Source organism: Schistocerca gregaria, chromosome X, assembly GCF_023897955.1.
Source record: "Schistocerca gregaria isolate iqSchGreg1 chromosome X, iqSchGreg1.2, whole genome shotgun sequence".
Taxonomy (NCBI): Eukaryota; Metazoa; Arthropoda; class Insecta; order Orthoptera; family Acrididae; genus Schistocerca; species Schistocerca gregaria.
In genome coordinates, this window is record NC_064931.1 from 344,472,053 (window position 1) to 344,491,467 (window position 19,415).

General features: G+C 40.7%; 1 protein-coding gene across 2 annotated transcripts in view; it reads right to left on the reverse strand.

The window, feature by feature from the left end:
* Positions 1-19,415, reverse strand: part of LOC126297793 (terminal uridylyltransferase 7-like) — a 181,570-nt gene that overhangs the window by 79,523 nt on the left and 82,632 nt on the right. For both annotated transcript variants that reach the window (XM_049988998.1, XM_049988999.1), the window contains exons 3-5: positions 15,835-16,108; positions 15,092-15,208; positions 7,402-7,579 (exon numbers count right to left, since the gene is read on the reverse strand). In XM_049988998.1, the coding sequence (XP_049844955.1) occupies positions 7,402-7,579; positions 15,092-15,208; positions 15,835-16,108 (569 nt within the window). The remainder of the gene's footprint in view (positions 1-7,401; positions 7,580-15,091; positions 15,209-15,834; positions 16,109-19,415) is intronic.

The following is a 19,415-nucleotide window of genomic DNA, read 5'->3' on the forward strand; positions in this document are numbered from 1 at the left end:
CTTGTTGGGAATTAAAAGTTTCTATCGACAATGTACCATTGTGTTATCACTTGAGAGATTTTATATTTCCACCAATCCCCTCTCTAAACCCTTTCTACGTTAAAGGACAAATTTTGTCAAAGCTGCCCTCTTTCGTCTGAACTATTACAAAAACATTCTGACTAGCAGCATGTGTTCTTTTACTGTTACCATAAGTACACTAAAAAGACCCCATGTTAGGAGTGCTGGCTACAAGAGCCCTCTTGTTTGATTGGGTGTTGGTACCTACCAGTCGCCCACCATATCTGCTGGGCATAGGAGGTGAGAATTTTGAGGGCCCCATCTTGGTCCCACGAGCAGCTGAGGTAATAATAGTCCACCTAGACAGGACCCCGCATGCCTAGGTAAGCCTTATGCAATTCAGGTGCAGCAGGTTCCCCACAGGTTTCCTGCTAATGACTGTTCCATCGCAACAGTCATGCGTCTTTCTGGTGCACAGCGCACCTTAAGATTGAGGTGTATTATACAGGTTTTAACCATCCTCACAACCCAGGTGGTCAAGCCAAGATACCCATTCTCAGTTACACACACTGTTCCGCTGCCGTAACAAGGTGGTCGCTGAAGCTTGCCCAGAGCTTACAGTAATAACAGAGGACTGGCAGCACTTATCACGCCTCAGGTCAGGAGCCTTAGCATCACCAAGCCCATGTCCAGAAATGAACGCAAGCCCCCTGAGGGTAGATCAACTTTGTGTGTTCAACATGGAGGTGGCAGAGGACTATGGAATCACTGCAAGATGGTCAAAGACACACTTATAGCCTGTATTTTACTGCTTGTGACTGTGACACTCCATTCTCTGTTAGAGGCCATTATGAGCTAGTGAGACAGGGCTGTCCACGTATCGGATTCTGGTGCCTTTTTTCCCCAGAGCATCCCTCCTGACAGTCTCCCTGGCAAGCCAATTCTCTGCAGCTGGCAAAGGAAGTACTGTTGAGGGACCTCCAGATCCAACCCAAAACAACCCTGCCTTGACCCCTTAACAGAGAACATTTTCAATTGGCCATGAGTTGTTCACCAAAATCAGGGGCAAAGAATTTGGAGGACCATGCTAAGCACAGTGAGGCAGGAGGAGGGAGCATTCCACCAGTATGTGAGCTACTGTCCAAAAGGCTCCACAGCCACAATTTGGGTGTGGTTCATTACACAATATAAAACTATGGGGTTAATGTAGTATGATCATTGTGGAGGGGACATGAGATGGTGGATTCCTTCAGGGAGGAAAAGAGGAGTCCCATGCAGCATTAGTCGCTGCTTTGGTATGGAATTTATTAGTGGCGGCAGTAGGCAACCAGATATTGATGTATCTCCAAGTGAGGAGAAGTCTTATTTCCATCTGAAAATCCACAGGAGTCATCACAGCAAATGTAGAGCAAGTACTAACTTCTCTAGCCAAACAATCTAAGACTTTAGACCAGTCAGCATAAATGATGATAGCATCCTGATACTCCCGAAGAACTGAGATGAACAGTTGCTGAACAGCTATAGTGGGAACAAACTTTAGGACCTTGAAACAGATTGATCCTAATTCTTATTCTGAGTATAATTGGGCAGGGGGCGGGGGGGGGGGGGGCAGTTTAGGCGTAGGTCCCTGGAGAGGGTCATGACGGATAATCCCACATGTCAGAGGTCTATGCCCCTTAAATGCAAAATTGGATGATAGGAATTTGTCAGATGGTGACTGCAGAAGTGAGGAAGAGTTGGTACTGTGGGAACTGAAGGGATAAGATCCCCACTTCAGCAAGGAGACCACAAATGGAACTAGTCCTGAAGGTACCAGTGGCCTGTATTATTCCATGATGATGATGAACTCAGTCCAATAATTTCAAAGCTGAAGGAGCCAATGAGCCATATCCCTGAACAGCCATATTCGAATTGGAATTGGACCACAGCATTGTAAATATAGAGGAGTGTAGTGCGATCCACATCCAAAGAGGTGTGAGAAATGAAGCAGGAAGGATTAACCTTTCTCATGCAGCAATACTTTATTATTGGAGATTAGTAAAACATTGTCAGATTGCTTTTCCCCACCTAACTAGATGGTCACCTGTGGATCGTTCTTCCCGGAAACTGCAGTGGAAAGGGACAAATGATCCCATGATTCAGGGACCCTACATAAGAAAGTTACACAATCACTGAAAAGTGGTCACTGTGGCAAAGATTGTCATGTAACAACTATTGTAGTGAAGGCACAAGATTCAGCAAGGGATTTTGAAGTCGATAGCCAAAAAGGTATCATGAGTGGAAATGAAGTTTATAGGAGTAACACCAGTGAAGGGATAGAGATCAAATTTGGAAACAAGCTGGTTGATCAGGAGGCCCCTATTAGATGAACTGGTACTTCCTCACATGGTGTGATTAGCACTACATCCCAAAAGTAGGAGGAAAGGTATTCAGAGTTGTTGGATTAAGATAGTCATACCAAGTAAGTAAATACCCTGCTGGAGGTAAACAAATATCACAAGTGGCAATCACTGGGGGCATTTGCACTCGCACTGCTACTACTTCCAACCTGGCATTAGGATGAGTCCACTCACTAACAATATCCCTGCAAACCAATGTATAGATGCTATCTTGGAGCAAGTATGGTTCCAATTAAATGCACAGTAACCCCAAAGAGTTGAAGAATAAGCATCACGGTAGTGTCTTTCTTTGAAAGCAACACAGATCGCAGAACAAAAAATCAGTTGTTGTAGTTTTGGTACATTGAGGGTGTGCTGGTTATGTGTGGAGGGGCCAGGAGGACAGATCACATGCAAGGATCACTGTCACTGGCAGGTGTGGAACATCAATGAATATCAGACCACAGTGGGACAGTAATGGTGGGGGAATCAACAGAATAACCTTCTTCCAAAATTTCTTATCTTTGCCTTTCACAACTTCTGGCAGTCATGATTCTTACAATCCCATGAACAGTCAGTGTAGGAATGGAAGAAGAACCCACAATCCTTTCAGTCACTGGCTGGTCCCAGGTCCCTGATCTATGGATTTTCAGGGTGAATGAAATTCTAACCTGCTAATGACCTGGCCACAGTAGGCACCAAGTTCGGTACAACTGAGAATTGATTCAAAGAATCTTATTTTTGCCAGACATCAAAATATGAGACACTATCTGTGACCTTCAGTTTCTGGATTTTGTGTTCCATGGGCAGGTTAGCACACTTTGGGGCTCAAGGAGGGTGGTCATTCACACAACTGAAACAGACAGGTAGTAGTGCACCTGGTGAATTTTTGTTAACTGACTGGTCACAGTCTCCGCAAATCAGATCATTTCTACCAAATAGATGTATGCCCAAACCCTGGGATTTAAAACACCATCGGCTTCAAATCACAACTCTAACACACAATTTTGATGTTTCCTGGAAGAAAATACCCCTTAAAAATCAAGGCTGAATACACTGGTGTCTACTTTGTTGTCTGGCAAACTTCGATAAATGCCATGTAGGAAGAGGATCCCTTGACTCTCCAGGTGTTCACATAGTCATTCATAGGTCAAAGTGAAAAATTAATCCCTACACTGTGTTGACATTCTTATGGCATGTGGTGGTAACAGACAGCAACACCCAGGATTGGGTAGGATTTGCTGTCCCAAAGTAAGATGAAACAACTTTGCAATTTGCCAAGGGAAGCAAATTCTCCAAGTACGTTTTCAATATTCCCCACAAAAATCACTGGTTTAGTACAGAAAAGGACCTCCATATCTTCAGGAGCATACCAAGAACTGAGGGAAATAACTGTCTGCATGTCACTAGGGTTTCTTTTCCTTCCATAGTGTTGCCAAGGGCAGAAAGACCCTAGGGGTCACAATGATCTGCACTGAATTGCAATCTGTCTGAAGACACTGCCGGGGACTCATATTCACCAGCTGGTAACTCTAGCAGTTTTGCAATGGCAAATATATCACATGATGATACCCAGTTTCCCCTAATGAACAGGCACCTACTCATTGGCATGCATGGGGAGGTGACGGCTCATGCATCAACATTGTGATTCCTTTGTGGTCAGGGGACTACCACACTATGGGTACTGATAACCTCCAACATTATCTCGATAAATGATGGAAAAAGGGAGGGAGGGGTACTGTCATGAACAACATCCTAAAAATCCCAACTGGTGGGGTGTGAGTGTGGGGGAGGTGTAGTCAAGAGGCAACCACTATACAGGTACCTCACTATATGCCGCCATTTTTCATCCAAGTATTGAAGTATTCCCTGTTGATTGTTGAATTATATAACTAGGTTTATTGTAGATGAGCCTGTGAAACCTGGAATTTTTGGGTGGGAAAATGACCTCTCAACAACATGGGACATTTGCCTGCAATGCAACAATGCCTTCCTTAAAATCAACCTTGGTTCTTGCACAACATAAAATGTCTGAAAGATTTCTATGCATCTCAGTCAGAGCACATTAATACCAACTGCTCTTGCTTTCCCAGCAGAAGATATGTTTTGAGAAAATTTCTCATGTAGTTGCATGATAAATAGTCTTTATTTATATACTTAGGACGGAATAAGAAATATAGTATCTGATCAACCTTATTTGCCCCACCACTGCCTGCAGGAGTCTGGACACCATCCAGAATCTATCCATCCAAGATCTTTTGACACAGGAATTATGTGGGTAACGTGTTGAAATTTTATTGTGGTCTATAATTTAACAATACTAGGTGCAACCAACTGCCAAATAATTTGGCTACTGACAGGAAATTAAAGAACAATTGTTCCAAGGCTGGTTTAACAGTGTGGCTAGATCGGACTGTATCACGAATAAGCCCACTGGCTTCGAACACAGAGACTGGTTTGCAAGTTTTCTCAACATACATCTATGGTCAACAACCTAATGTCATCAGGAACTACAATTAGTATAGTGAGACATGAAAAGCTTCATGGACTGGATCCACAAGAGAACCTGGGTTGAATGAAGTATGCCTACTTGCTCCTATCAATACTTATTGATTAGCCACAAACATGTTCACTGCATTTGAATTTTATTTACTTTTCGCCAGGTTTCATGGTATTATATGTGCCATAACTATTCAGACATCGAACAAGTCATTACATACCTCACAAAATGATGTTAAATTGAAAGAACACAAAAACAGTCAGTGGACTAAATTCCAAGGCAGTTTCTCACATGTGTGAAGGAAACAGAAAATCTGTGACTGCTCTTATTTTTTCGGGATCAGCATGGGCACCAACATTACCATTCCCAGGGCAACAAATACTTCTTCAGATTTAGGTGGAGGGCTACAATCTGAACAAACTTCAGCAGGGTTATTATTTGGCTTACACCAAATGTCTTCAAAGAACAACGTCACCCAGATAAAAAGACACGTTGTCTACTTAAAGCATTGAAGCACGGTGCGTATCATATGCTCAACTGTGGCCAATGCATTACATACTCCAAACAGCATAACTCATAAAGGCTATCGTGTGTTTTAGAAGTAGCCTTTTCCCGGTCTGCCTTGTTGACCTACAGGGTGTTTCAAAAATGACCGGTATATTTGAAACGGCAATACAAACTAAACGAGCAGCGATAGAAATACACCATTTGTTGCAATATGCTTCAGACAACAGTACATTTTCAGGCAGACAAACTTTCGAAATTACAGTAGTTACAATTGTCAACAACAGATGGCGCTGCGGTCTGGGAAACTCTATAGTACGATATTTTCCACATATCCACCATGCGTAGCAATAATATGGCGTAGTCTCTGAATGAAATTACCCGAGACCTTTGACAACGTGTCTGGCGGAACGGCTTCACATGCAGATGAGATGTACTGCTTCAGCTGTTCAATTGTTTCTGCATTCTGGTGGTACACCTGGTCTTTCAAGTGTCCCCACAGAAAGAAGTCACAGGGGTTCATGTCTGGCGAATAGGGAGGCCAATCCACGCCGCCTCCTGTATGTTTCGGATAGCCCAAAGCAATCACACGATAATCGAAATATTCATTCAGGAAATTAAAGACGTCGGCCGTGCGATGTGGCCGGGCACCATCTTGCATAAACCACGAGGTGTTCGCAGTGTCGTCTAAGGCAGTTTGTACCACCACAAATTCATGAAGAATGTCCAGATAGCGTGATGGAGTAATCGTTTCGGATCTGAAAAATGGGCCAATGATTCCTTTGGAAGAAAGGTAGAATGCACGCTATGAACTATTCTGTAAAATGTTAATAAAGCTTGTTTTATTTAAAAAGCTTTAAGAGTTTTCACATAAAAATTTGGAGGCATTACTTTTCAGCACATCCTCGTATCTAATTAATACCTGCTTTCAGCTGCCTGCAATGATATTTCTATTCTCTCATCTACTGTACATATATCTTGTAAATGTAACCCTGGCAGTGACATTTTCCACCAATCACCAAATATCAGTTTTACCCAGGTTTGTAAGGGAGAACATACACCTGCTGGCAGTGGGTGTAACCTACACCCACACTGCAGGATGAATGCAGAAGATAACTTTTACAATCATTCTAATACCGTGAGGTCCCTGGTGCAAAAGAGCAGTCTACAAGAACAAGAAAAATTTACGGCACTCAACTTTTGCATTTATAATTAGAGATTAATTATTGCTAACAGGAATGGTTACAATGTTTTTAATTGCATTCGAAACAAACAGTCATAAAAGTGACACACGACTTGTTTATATGCAGTATTCCACAAGATAACCAAGCTGGTCACTAGTGACGTTTATATTCTCCTCGACAGTTATTCGATGCTAACTAAAGTGCAATGACAGATAACGTCCTTGCTCTTGGGTATGTATTCTGCTTGAAGCCAGGATGATCTGTATGGGAGACACTAACTTCCAACTTAGTTGAGCATATTTCATAACCTCAGTTTGCAGAAGTGCCAGCAGGTGATCTCGTCAGAGTTCTGTTATAGGAATCCTGAAAGGAACCATAGGCTACTGCTTGCAAATTATTGACCCTTCAACAGTCACTATACATTCATGCAATGGGAAGTCCGAGCAAATGAGAGATGAAATGCAACCACAATGGCACCTGACAGACCAAAAATCTATAAAACTATTCAATGGCATAAGATTATCTTGAAGAATTGTCACAGAACCTACACATTGTTTTTTAACTGAACAACTGAAAGCTGCACAATTACAATATATTTCCTATCAGCACAGAAATCAAAGTCTAAAATCACACCAAAACTCCCCTGTAGCATGAAGTCTGTGTATCATAAAGTATCTCACACACTCGAGGGAGTCTTTTCCAATACATTATTCTCAAATTTTCTGTTACTGTCTAATTTGATGACAGGGTAACATATTTTTCAACCATACAGAAAAATGTATTCCATGCAACCCAGACATTCTTTACAACTTATATTTTATGCACCATCACATACCTGGAAAATCAGAACTTATCTTCTTGTTCAAGTTATCTTTATACTTGTTCCTAATTTTATAGTCAGACAGCGTCAAACCCAATCCTGCAATGGCATCAGTTAGGCATCTGTCGATTATCCTTAATATATTTTCTGGTGGTGTTGCCAACAACAAAAGGCATTCAATAAAACAGGCTGCCTAAAATCAACAAACAGATGGAACTCTGCAGCATTACAACCTCTTACTGAATTTAATTTTGAAGATAAGATATACACACACATACTGTAAAATTATCAGAATGCTTCCCCGCCCCACCAAGAACAGATTATGCTTGCAGCTTTAAAGTTCATGCTTATCTTTACCAACACAGTTAACAATAACATGAGAAGATGTCACTTGATTTACACAGTGTACTTTCCACATTATATTACTTTAATTTCTGCACACATATTTCTTTTAAATCCCCCTTCCTCACCAAACCCAATGTTTTATCAATGATAAATTGGGTGAATCAGGTAATTAAAAATTCACAAAACACAAAGACAAAAAATGATAAAATGTTTGAGAGAAGTGGGCTAAAATTCTATTACCAATTGTTACTTTGATTTAAATGAAACTATGTGCACCACTGCTTAATTTACTAAAACAGTGTTATGATGCAGTTAAGTCTTAACATTAAGTCTTAACACTTAACTACTCTAGCATGAACCAAATTCCAAAAATTATGAAAATTACTTAACATTTTGCAGAAGCATAAAGTAATAGGTAACTAGCTCAATCTAGCTCTTAATGGGAAGATGGCTTTCCAACTGCAAATTATATAAATAAAACTGTAACCCATTAATGCACCTTATAATGGTTTAGGGACAAATTCTGATCTTGACAAGTTACAGATACATCATTTCTTCATTTACACTATCTCAGTCGGATTTTTAAAGTTGAGAGAACTATTTCAAGCTTCGCAACATTCTACACTACTAGCAATGAAGAAAGTAGAGTCGTGCAATGTGTCATACAATTACGAATTATGAGGGTAAAGCTAAACCTGCATTAAGAATTTAATTCATGAGAGTGCAGTCTCTCTCCAATCGTGAACAGAACAATGCCGCTTGTAGAGGCTGTTCAGTCAATCAACATGTCTTTAGACGCCATTTCAAGCTTTGCCCATGTACACATTGTCACTATATGGCGAGAACATTCTATAACTACTGTCAGACACCCAACACTGAAGATTTGCCTTGTAGTGGTCGTCAATGATCAAACAAGACCAGCTGATGATAGCAACTCACAAATTATGAATCTTGGACACTCCAAGGGGCATGAAACAAAGCTGTGTGTTGTCTTTCTGTTGTAAATGGGAGAGCTGTATCAACCTATACAGTACATGACCATCTTCATAAGATCAGTGTGGTCTCTTAAGTTTCCACTACAAAAGAACAGTAAAAATCACACAGCACTGTAAATACACTATGGCTGGCAAGGTAACAATTGGTACAGAACGTGAATCAATAGTATAGGGTTCTTTTCACCAACGAGTGCAGGATTTTTCTGATGATAATCATAAATAAGTGTGGGGGTGGCATACATAAATACAAAACATGTAGACCCACTGGCTCTGCAGGCAGGGGGATCACAGTATCAAATGTTATTCAGCAGAAGATTTTGCTTTAACGGATGGGTGTAAGCGTTTTATATTAGAGAAGAAAGTAATCTTCAGTGGAGACACAAGAACTGTTTGCTTACGCTGAGGAGACCTAATATTGTACTGGTCCTCCTTTTGCCCAGCATAGTTGAGCAAATTGACATGGCATGGACTCAACAAGTCATTGGAAGTTCCCCACAGAAATATTGAGCCATGCTGCCTCTGTGTTGTTGTTGTCTTCAGTCCTGAGACTGGTTTGATGCAGCTCTCCATGCTACTCTATCCTGTGCAAGCTTCTTCATCTCCCAGTACTTACTGCAACCTACATCCTTCTGAATCTGCTGAGTGTTTCCACATCTCTTGGTCTCCCTCTACGATTTTTACCCTCCATGCTGCCCTCCAATGCTAAATTTGTGATCCCTTGATGCCTCAGAACATGTCCTACCAACCGATCCCTTCTTCTGGTCAAGTTGTGCTACAAACTCCTCTTCTCCCCAGTTCTATTCAATACCTCCTCATTAGTTATGTTATCTACCCATCTAATCTTCAGCATTCTTCTGTAGCACCACATTTCAAAAGCTTCTATTCCCTTCTTGTCCCAACTATTTATCGTGCATGTTTCACTTCCATACATGGCTACACTCCATACAAATACTTTCAGAAACAACTTCCTGACACTTAAATCTATACTCGATGTTAACAAATTTCTCTTCTTCAGAAACGCTTTCCTTGCCATTGCCAGTCTACATTTTATATCCTCTCTACTTCGACCATCATCAGTTATTTTGCTCCCCAAATAGCAAAACTCCTTTACTACCTTAATTGTCTCATTTCCTAATCTAATTCCCTCAGCATCACCCGACTTAATTCGACTACATTCCATTATCCTCATTTTGCTTTTGTTGATGTTCATCTTATACCCTCCTTTCAAGACACTGTCCATTCCGTTCAACTGCTCTTCCAAGTCCTTTGCCGTCTCTGACAGAATTACAATGTCACTGGCGAACCTCAAAGTTTTTATTTCTTCTCCCTGGATTTTAATACCTACTCCAAATTTTTCTTTTGTTTCCTTTACTGCTTGCTCAATATACAGATTAAATAACATCAGGGACAGGCTACAACCCTGTCTCACTCCCTTCCCAACCACTGCTTCCCTTTCATGCCCCTCGACTCTTATGACTGCCATCTGGTTTCTGTACAAATTGTAAATAGCCTTTCGCTCCCTGTATTTTACCCCTGCCACCTTTAGAATTTGAAAGAGAATATTCCAGTCAACATTGTCAAAAGCTTTCTCTATGTCTACAAATGCTAGAAATGTAGCTTTGCCTTTCCTTAATCTATTTTCTAAGATAAGTCGGAGGGTCAGTATTGCCTCACGTGTTCCAACATTTCTGCGGAATCCAAACTGATCTTTGCCGAGGTCGGCTTCCACCAGTTTTTCCATTCGTCTGTAAAGAATTCGCGTTAGTATTTTGCAGCTGTGACTTATTAAACTGATAGTTCGGTAATTTTCACATCTGTCAGCACCTGCTTTCTTTGGGATTGGAATTATTATATTCTTCTTGAAGTCTGAGGGTATTTCACCTGTCTCATACATCTAGCTCAACAGATGGTAGAGTTTTGTCAGGACTGGCTCTCTCAAGGCCGTCAGTAGTTCCAATAGAATGTTGTCTACTCCTGGGGCCTTATTTCGACTCAGGTCTTTCAGTGCTCTGTCAAACTCTTTACGCAGTATCATATCTCCCATTTCATCTTCATCTAAATCCTCTTCCATTTCTATAATACTGTCCTCTAGTACATCGCCCTTGTATAGACCCTCTATATACTCCTTCCATCTTTCTGCTTCCCTTCTTTGCTTAGAACCGGGTTTCCATCTGAGCTCTTGATATTGATACAAGTGGCTCTCTTTTCTCCAAAGGTCTCTTTAATTTTCCTGTAGGCAGTATCTATCTTACCCCTAGTGAGATAAGCCCCTACATCCTTACATTTGTCCTCTAGCCATCCCTGCTTAGCCATTTTGCACTTCCTGTCAACCTCATTTTTGAGACGTTTGTATTCCTTTTTGCCTGCTTCATTTACTGCATTTCTATATTTTCTCCTTTCATCAATTAAATTCAATATTTCTTCTGTTACCAAAGGATTTCTACTAGCCCTCGTCTTTTTACCTACTTGATCCTCTGCTGCTGTCACTACTTCATCCCTCAAAGCTACCCATTCTTCTTCTACTGTATTTCTTTCCCCCATTCCAGTCCATTGTTCCCTTATGTTCTCCCTGAAACTCTGTCCAAGCTCTGGTTTAGTCAGTTTATCCAGGTCCCATCTCCTTAAATTCCCACCTTTTTGCAGTTTCTTCAGTTTTAATCTACAGTTCATAACCAATAGATTGTGGTCAGTCAAAATCTGCCCCCGGAAATGTCTTACAATTTAAAACCTGGTTCCTAAATCTCTGTCTTACCATTGTATAATCTATCTGATACCTACTAGTATCTCCAGGATTCATCCATGTATACAACCTTCTTTTATGATTCTTGAACCAAGTGTTAGCTATAATTAAGTTATGCTCTGTGCAAAATTCTACCAGACGGCTTCCTCTTTCATTTCTCTCCTCCAATCCATATTCACCCACTATGTTTCCTTCTCTCCCTTTTCGTACTATCGAATTCCAGTCACCCATGACTATTAAATTTTCGTCTCCCTTCACTATCTGAATAATTTCTTTTATCTCATCATACATTTCATCAATTTCTTCATCATCTGCAGAGCTAGTTGGCATATAAACTTTTACTACTGTAGTAGGTGTGGGCTTCATGTCTATCTTGGCCACAATAATGCGTTCACTATGCTGTTGGTAGTAGCTAACCCGTAATCCTATTTTTTTTGTTCATTATTAAACCTACTCCTGCATTACCCCTATTTGATTTTGTTTTTATAACTCTGTATTCACCTGACCAAAAGTCTTGTTCCTCCTGCCACCAAACTTCACTAATTCCCACTATATCTAACTTCAACCTATTCATTTCCCTTTTTAAATTTTCTAACTTACCTGCCCGATTAAGGGATCTGACATTCCACGCTCCGATCCGTAGAATGCCAGTTTTTTTTTTTTTTTTTTTTTCCCTCCTGATAACGACGTCCTTATGAGTAGTCCCCACCGGGAGATCCGAATGGGGGACAATTTTACCTCGGGAATATTTTACCCAAGAGGATGCCATTATCACTTAATCATGCAGTAAAGCTGCATGGCCTCAGGAAAAATTATGGCTGTAGTTTCCCGTTGCTTTCAGCCGTTCGCAGTACCAGCACAGCAAGGCCGCTTTGGTTAGTGTTGCAAGGCCAGATCAGTCAATCATCCAGACTGTTGCCCCTGCAACTACTGAAAAGGCTGCTGCCCCTCTTCAGGAACCACAGGTTTGTCTGGCCTCTCAACAGATACCCCTTCGTTGTGGTTGCACCTACGGTACGGCCATCTGTATCGCTGAGGCACGCAAGCCTCCCTACCAACGGCAAGGTCCATGGTTCATGAGGGAAGGCTGCCTCTACAGCCACTCATAATTGCAAGTGCCTTGTTGATATAACTTAGGTGCATGTCTACATGGGGTCTGCACCACACGAACTCTACCAACAGCTCTTACCAACTGAAATCCACACTCATCTGGCCAAGCCACAGCTTTCCAGTTATCTAGAGTCGAGCCAACATAGCCACAAGCCTAGGAGAGGTACTGCAGGTGATGATGTGCTGTTAGCAAAGACACTTGCATTGCTCGTCTGCTGCCATAGCCCATTGACACCAAATTTCATGGCACTGTCCTAATGGATATATTTGTCATATGTCTCACATTGATTTTTCTAGTTATTTAATGTAGTGTTGCTTGTCTGTTAGCACTGATAGCTGCATGCAAACACCGCTGCCCTTGGTCATTAAATGAAGGTCAACAGCCACTGTGTTTTCTATGGTGAAAGGTAATTCCTGAAATTTGGTATTCTTGACACACTCTTGACACAGCAGATCTCTGAATATTAAATTCCCTAATGCTTTCTGAAATGGAATGTCCTATGCATCCAGCTCCAATACCATTACACATTAATGTGTTCACCATCGCGTCGTAAACTTTTTCATGTTAATTAACTGAGTACAAATGACAGCTCAGCCAATGCACTGCACTCTTATACCTTGTGTACATGATACTACCAACATCTGTATATGTGTATATCGGTACCCCGTGATTTTTCTCACTTCACTTTAGATCCACTCTTTGTGTGTTCAAAAAAGTTCTAGCTATCACTTGCAGTAATTAACTAGATTATCTAGGTCATGTCAATCTAGTATGCGGGATCATGCTTTCTTGATTGAATTTCTACTAGTAACCACCATTTCCATGTTAATTAGTACGCACCACAAACTGCTGCCATGAACCCAAATCAATTTTCTGCTGTTAAATTTCCTTCAAATATCTTAAGTCTTATCACAATCTTTCTCTGGCGTGATTTCACTATTCCGTCACCCGCACTTCACATCTTAAAGCTCTCATCTTCTCTAGAGGTATTGTTTAAAATGTCTGCAATATGCATTTATCACTAAATTTACATTTATTATGTAACTAGAGTTGCTGGTGACTGAATACAGTATCAAGAGCTTATGTAAACATGTAGAAGGAAAACCTGGAATGAACTTTGTAGGCAGCAGTACACTTCAAATTCAGATATGATAAGCGGATAAAAATTGCACAATTTTAACACTTTCAAAAAAATTAAAAGAATATCAGCCTGATGGTAAGGCTCCTCACAACTGCTTAATGCATCCCAAAATTCTAGATTATCCCAATAAAATAAAACTGAAGCAGACTTCAACTCCAGGGTTGGTTACGATACCACAGTGTTTTACTAGATCTAGTCCCCTTGCCTTCTTTCAACCTAGAACTGTTTACCAGCCAGTTATAAGAGGACCTGTAGTTTAAAGTGGGCACCTAACTATGAGAAATTACATTGACATAAATAATTTTAACTTTTGGAATAATGAATTTCACTGAGCTGACAACAGATCACCCCACCTTCACCATCTACACCCATGGATTAGGTTCCAGGTACTTTTTCTGGCTTTAGCTTCTTAGCTCTATCATTTCCTGAGCAGACCTGTACCCCTTACACCTTTGGACAAATACTGCAAAACTGTTTGAGGGTATTGTTTTACATGTCCCTTCCATTTCTGCTTATATGTGCTGAATTTTTCTGTTAGCGTAAAATATTTTCAGCTCGTTTCTAATATCTTCATTTCTTAACCTATCTTCTAGTTTACATCCTTCAATTGATCTGAGGTATTTCATTCAACTGATGTCTCCCTTGTTAGTAATCTAAGCCTCATATCTGTGAAGTAGCACCGAAACAACTAGCAGTTTATGGAATTCCCAGTCATTTGATTAGATGTGTTTTTATTGTTCCGCAGACACCCTGAAATATTATTGTTTTATTCTTTACATTTTTGTCATGATCAATCACATGTAGTTACAATCAATTATGTGCTTTTTTTGTTTTCAATTACAGCTGCTTTCCTCACTTTTGTCTTTTCTATATATATTTTGCTACTGTAATTTTGAACAACTCCGTGTGATTTAAAAACATTTCTTTGTATTTCTTCTTCTGAAGTGGTTATTATAGTGCGGCCATCGGCATACATTAATGTCTTTATAGAATGGTCCTTATCTAACTTTATTACTTTCATGTTTTCTGTTTCCTCGTCCCATTTTTTAATCATCTCATTCACGTATAAAATTGAATAAAGCTGGCGAAAGACTGCAAACTTGTTTAACTCCTTGGTTAGTTATAGTGCCATTCTTACTTATTCTGTTTCTTGTTTTTATTACAATGTTAATGTTGTAATATAAGCTTTTTACAGCCCATATCACACATCACGGGATTCATTTTCTTACAATATTAACCACAGTTTTGTCCTGTTCAATCTATCATTAAGCAAAAATGAAATAATATAACATACTTACTAATAACAGTGGTGCAAGTATTTAAAAAACTTCCAAGAAATCAGTTTTAAATTTCTATTAAAATTAGTGTTATACCTCTTCACGCTTTTTATGACGTTCCTCACAAAGGTGTCGATCAACAGTAGCCAAATCATCACAGAAATATTCACAGTAACCACATTTAAAATGGGCTCTTGGAAATCTAGAATTTCCCTGTAAGAAACAGAAACCAAGAAGATAATGCACTGCTTCCTCATACTGCAACGATGGGGGAGGAACAGGAAATAGGTATATGTTGGAGTGGGGGGAAGAGGGAGAGAGAGAGGGTGGGGTGGGAGGGGGTGGGAGGGGGTGGGGTGGGAGGGGGAGGGGGTAGGATATCAATGTTGAGTTTAACATCTAGCCACTGATTGGTAATTACAACTGAAAAGCAAATTTCACAATGAGAAATGAGTTATATGTCACAACAAACAACAAAATACATTAATATTGCGACAGATTTTAATTCCATCGTGACAAAATTGTTATGCAACTGATAATTCTCTTCTAATGTGCAGAATTAAACTGCAGTCCACAAATGAATGCAATAGAAATAGCTATTAGTCCACTATAATATACACAGGTACAACAATTAACTAAGAAGCAATGTAATTTAGTTTTAATCATGAAATGACATCATTTACAATGAGGCAAACATAAATGTCAACTGTAGATCAAATACATAAAATTTCAATTGATAAAACAGGCACAAAGATGCAGACTGCTGTATATAACAAATTTTGGTAATGAAACTATAAAAACAAATAGTAAACATATCCTAAAACTTATAAGAAACATACCTGTGTCAACTTCGTAATTCCCCTTCCTGCATACACATCAAAATCAGTGTCCTCTTTCTGTGGTGCTTTACTGTCATTGTGAGATACACTAGGAGCTGCTTCATTGCCACCTACGTCTGTGGCAGGCCTGGGAGGAAACTGAAGTGCAATCGATGGTTTCTTAACTTTGACTTTCTTGCTCTTTGATTTTTTCTTATTTTTTGCCTTACGTCGTTCAGTACTATCATTACTGGGTGTGGCAACATTGCTCTTTACTGCTGAATCCTTATCGTTCCTAAGAAATAAGTTTACATAACCATAAATTACAGATAATGCTGAACTGTTTGTAGAAATGGAAATTCAGTTAGCACTAATCTATGTATGAATATCACTGATCAAAGCATGCAAACTGTACAATTCACACTATAATGATAGTGTCTATGCTTTGCTCAAAAACAAATACAAACTTCAAATTTCAAGAAAATCTCTTATGGGTAAAATGTCGTTCTAATCACTTAATAAATGAACTTACTATTCATTCATTCGCTCACTCACTCACTCATTCATTCATAATGAACAATGACGAAATAAGATTTGAAGTTTGGGTAAACAAAAACATTTCTTTGTCAGGAATCAATTACTTGACAAGCCATAGCATATAGCAACTCTGCCAAATGGCTAAGTACAGTCATGTTCGATTCAAAGTACTGAACATTGCCATTTCACCATGCAAGAAGGAAAGTTGAGGCAGATGAGGTCTTCACAGGCACATGTACCAGCTTGTTAAACTTACTGGTGATGACAATGGTGAAGAGTGAAGAGCATGCATGAGGTGGGCGTGGGACTGAGATGACCCAATATGGATGCGGCATAGGTGTACAACTTCTCTTTGAGAGGAGAAAAGTGACATTTCCCACATCTTAATGGAGTCTTTTCTTTTATCACTCAGAGTTTGCTGGGTCTCCTCATTTTTGTTATGTGACCCCCACCTTGCATATCAAGTGGAATAGTTTGGTCGTGATGGGCTCTCACAATGACCTCAAATATTCTGAAGGAATACCAGTCTTCTCAAGGGCTCTTGTTTCCACTTAGATCTTCCAATAGATAGTTTGTCAAATTCATCTCACAGTAAAATATATCACATCTTACCTTCACCTACTTCACATTCTTTCTCCGTAAATACTGTCATCAACTTTGCTTCCCTCACACACCTATACATTCCTTCCACATTTCAGCTCTCCTTCCTTTGTTTAGTACTAGCTTGCCATCTAAGCTCTTGATGTTGTGTACCCAATACGGTGGATCCACCCCCACAGGATGACGGGTGGCAGGTTGTAATGTGTTCATGCCACTTGAGGCCAATGTGGAGGCTGGGCGTGTGACCTCGCCCAGTCACCCTGTAAGTGGACAGGTGATCCTTTAGCAGGGTCCCAGCAGACACACAAGGCAGGGATTTACTAGTTATTCAGAGCTCAATATTAGGCATGTTATGTAGCCCCTTAGGCAGACAGCATTCAGGAAAGAAAGCCAATGTGCTCTCATTATGTCTGCTTGGTGAGCCTCATCCAAGCTGTGGGGGAGGCCTTGCCTGCAGCTATCAAGCGTGCAGGATGCAGTCATCTGCAAGTTGAGGCTCACACCAGCACCAACAACCTCTGTCGCTTGGGATCTGAGCCAATGCTCAGCTCATACAGGTGGATAGCAGATGTGGTGAAGACTGCTGGCCTCATGCAGGGTGCAAGCGGAGCTTTCAAGATGCAGCATTGTTTCCACGGTCAATCAGAGTCCTTTGGTTTGGAGCTGTGTGGAGGGTCTCAACCAAAAGCTTCGTCAACTCTGTGATGGTCTCGGCTGCAGATTTCTGGATCTGCATTGCTGAGTGTGGAATGTTTGGATTCCCTTTGATAGGTCAGTGGCGCACTAAATGAAGGAAGCAGAGTACTTGTGGAGTCAACAAGGGGGATTTTTAGGCTACGCAGTACACTGACATTCTCTGACAAACACTCACCAGACAAGTTGCTGACAGCGAAATCAGACCATATTTACAGTAATGACACAATTGTCAAAAGTTTATAAATAAGTTATTGAAGTGTTCATAACAAAGTTCTCGAAATGACTGCCCTAAAGGAAACTTCTCGAGCTCAAAATATTCTCTGAACTGACAGCTGACTGATACCTGAAGTAGAAAGCTCTGAGATATTTTAGCAACTCACGGAACATGTATCAAGACAACAGATTAGATACCATAGGAAGGGGCTTATTTGCTGAACTTGACAAATATGTTTCGCTATGACAGTTCTAGAGTCATTGACAGAACATCTACAGTGAACAGTTTGAAATGCTCAGATTTTGCAATATTAGTTAGAGGTGACTTTAACCTACCAAATATACACTGATCAGCCAAAACATTATGACCACCTACTTAATAGCTTGTCTGCCCGTGTTTGGAACAAAATACATCACTGATTTGGCATATCAGGGATCCGACAGTTTGTTGATAGGTTTTTGGAGATATGTGGCCTCAGATGTTTACACACAGATCACATAATTCACGTAAATAACATCTCGTTGATTTCCATATATGGTGATGGTGCCTGATAGTGACCCAGATCAGTTCCATAGGATTTAGATCAGCTGAATTTGTTCATCTGAGTAGATGACAATTTAGAAGCCTGTGTCACCGGATGTACTGGGTGGCCTGATAAAGGGCGCGGAGCTCTGAACTGGTCAAGAAGCCATGGTCACTCTTGGAACCGTCAATGTAGCTGAAGGGAGACCTCAAATGCTAAAGCAGAGGAAGAGTAAGAAAAGGACGAACAGGGAAAGAAGAGTTGGATGGACAGGACGAATATATACAAAGTTTTACCAGAACTTCAGTTTCCCAAAGAAGGCATACAACTCGGTCCCCAAGAGTGGGGAAAAGAATAGCAGGAGAACAGACATGCAGCCATTTCATATTCCTGATGAATGGGAACAAACTGCGAGGTCATCAGTCTTGTTCCCAGTCGAACAATTACCCAACGGAAAGAAGAAAACGAAGATGTGTGGCACACTAACAGGAGAAAGGAAGAACCAGAAGAACAAAAGGAGGACAACAATGGACAAAACAGGACAAAAAAACCACAGAGAGACACAAGAAACAGGGAGAAGATATTAAAAACAAGTAGGCAGATTACCATGGCTAAGTGACCATGAGAAGAAAAAAAGGAGAAACTAGCCACTCCATAACACATTAAAACCTCCACCCTAAAAGTCCTGGGGCGGAGGACACAGAGGGACAAAGGACATGCGCTAAAACTCAGATCAAATGATAAAACCCACCCTCACGAATAAAAAGTAAAACTAAAGCTGCTGTTGAGGCACTCCGGCCTCCACCAGGACACTGGTCACCAGACTCGTTCTACAAGCTCCCGTCGCTAGGTGAATGCCACAGTGGTGCACTGCATCGAGTAAACCCAACACTGAGGATGCTGCCGAACCGTAAACCAGACTCCCATAGTCAAGGAGCACTGTAGAGCTGTTGCAGTGTAGAGCGATCTGCACCCCAGGTGGTGTTAGTGTTGCTCATGCAGCGGAGAGCACTGAGGTGAGACCAACACTGC